Source organism: Pterocles gutturalis, unplaced genomic scaffold (assembly GCF_000699245.1).
Source record: "Pterocles gutturalis isolate BGI_N339 unplaced genomic scaffold, ASM69924v1 scaffold9528, whole genome shotgun sequence".
In the NCBI taxonomy this organism is placed as follows: domain Eukaryota; kingdom Metazoa; phylum Chordata; class Aves; order Pterocliformes; family Pteroclidae; genus Pterocles; species Pterocles gutturalis.
Genome location: NW_010123001.1, coordinates 7,051 through 8,006, shown reverse-complemented (window position 1 = coordinate 8,006; position 956 = coordinate 7,051). Strand labels below are relative to the sequence as shown.

General features: G+C 59.3%; 1 protein-coding gene across 1 annotated transcript in view; it reads right to left on the bottom strand.

Moving 5' to 3' along the window:
• Window positions 1–755: 755 nt before the first annotated feature.
• LOC104464884 (calcium-dependent phospholipase A2-like) overlaps window positions 756–956 on the bottom strand; it is an 871-nt gene continuing 670 nt past the window's right edge. Inside the window, exon 4 of the mRNA XM_010077727.1 lies at window positions 756–880. Within this exon, the coding sequence (XP_010076029.1) occupies window positions 756–880 (125 nt within the window). The remainder of the gene's footprint in view (window positions 881–956) is intronic.

Below are 956 nucleotides of genomic sequence, written 5' to 3'. Positions count from 1 at the left end.
ACCACCTATCCCACCGCCCCAGCATCTCCCACCACCCATCCCAGTGCCCATCCCACCACCCCAGCATCTCCCACCACCCATCCCAGTGCCCATCCCACCACCCCAGCATTTCCCACCACCCATCCCAGCCCTTCAGGCACCCCAGGCGTCGCTCCACAGCCACAGGGCAGTGATCCCCTGGGAATACAGCTTCCCCCTGGGGATAGAACAACCTCCCATCTGGATTTTGATCCAAAAGCGATGACACTTTATGTACAGATGTGGAAAACAGAAGCCAGCCTGCCTGCTGCCTCCTCCTGCTATCTCCCCCCTGTATTTTTTTTTTCCACGGAGCTGCTCACCGGGGAATGGTTCTGGCTCTGCGTCCTCACTGCCAGCCCGTCCTCCCGGGGAGAGGCTGCCTCTGCGTCCGGCTCGCGGGCTCTGAACTGGAAGCTCTGAAATGACTCGTCTGCCCCAAAAATGCGTGATGCTACGCCCCTTCCCTGGCCGGCCAACCCCCCCCTCCTCTCCCCGTGGGCTGCAGCCCGGAGTGACGCAGGGGCCGAGAGCGAGTTTTTTTGCAGAGTTTGGGGAGGATGATGTTGTTTACGGGGATTTCTTCTCTCTGAGCACAGAGGAGCGGGGGGTGGTTTATGCACATTGTTTATTTTCATGTCGATTAATTTTACAGCAGCGCTAAGGTGGTCTGTGCAGGCAGGGCGATCCGGATGCTGAACCCATGCACTTTTTCCAGCTCTGCACCCCACTTCCCATCACCGGCAGCGAATTTTGGGATAGAAGCGATAACGTTTGCTGTAGCTCCCGCTGCTCCACTTCAGGCACAGAACCAGGCTGCGGTCGCACTCGCAGGAGAGCTGGGCACACCAGGAACCCTCTCCTGCGGGATGAGGGGAGCCCAGGGTCATCCCTGGCTTTGGGGAGGGTGACACCCCCTTTTTCAGGGTCCCACTCAC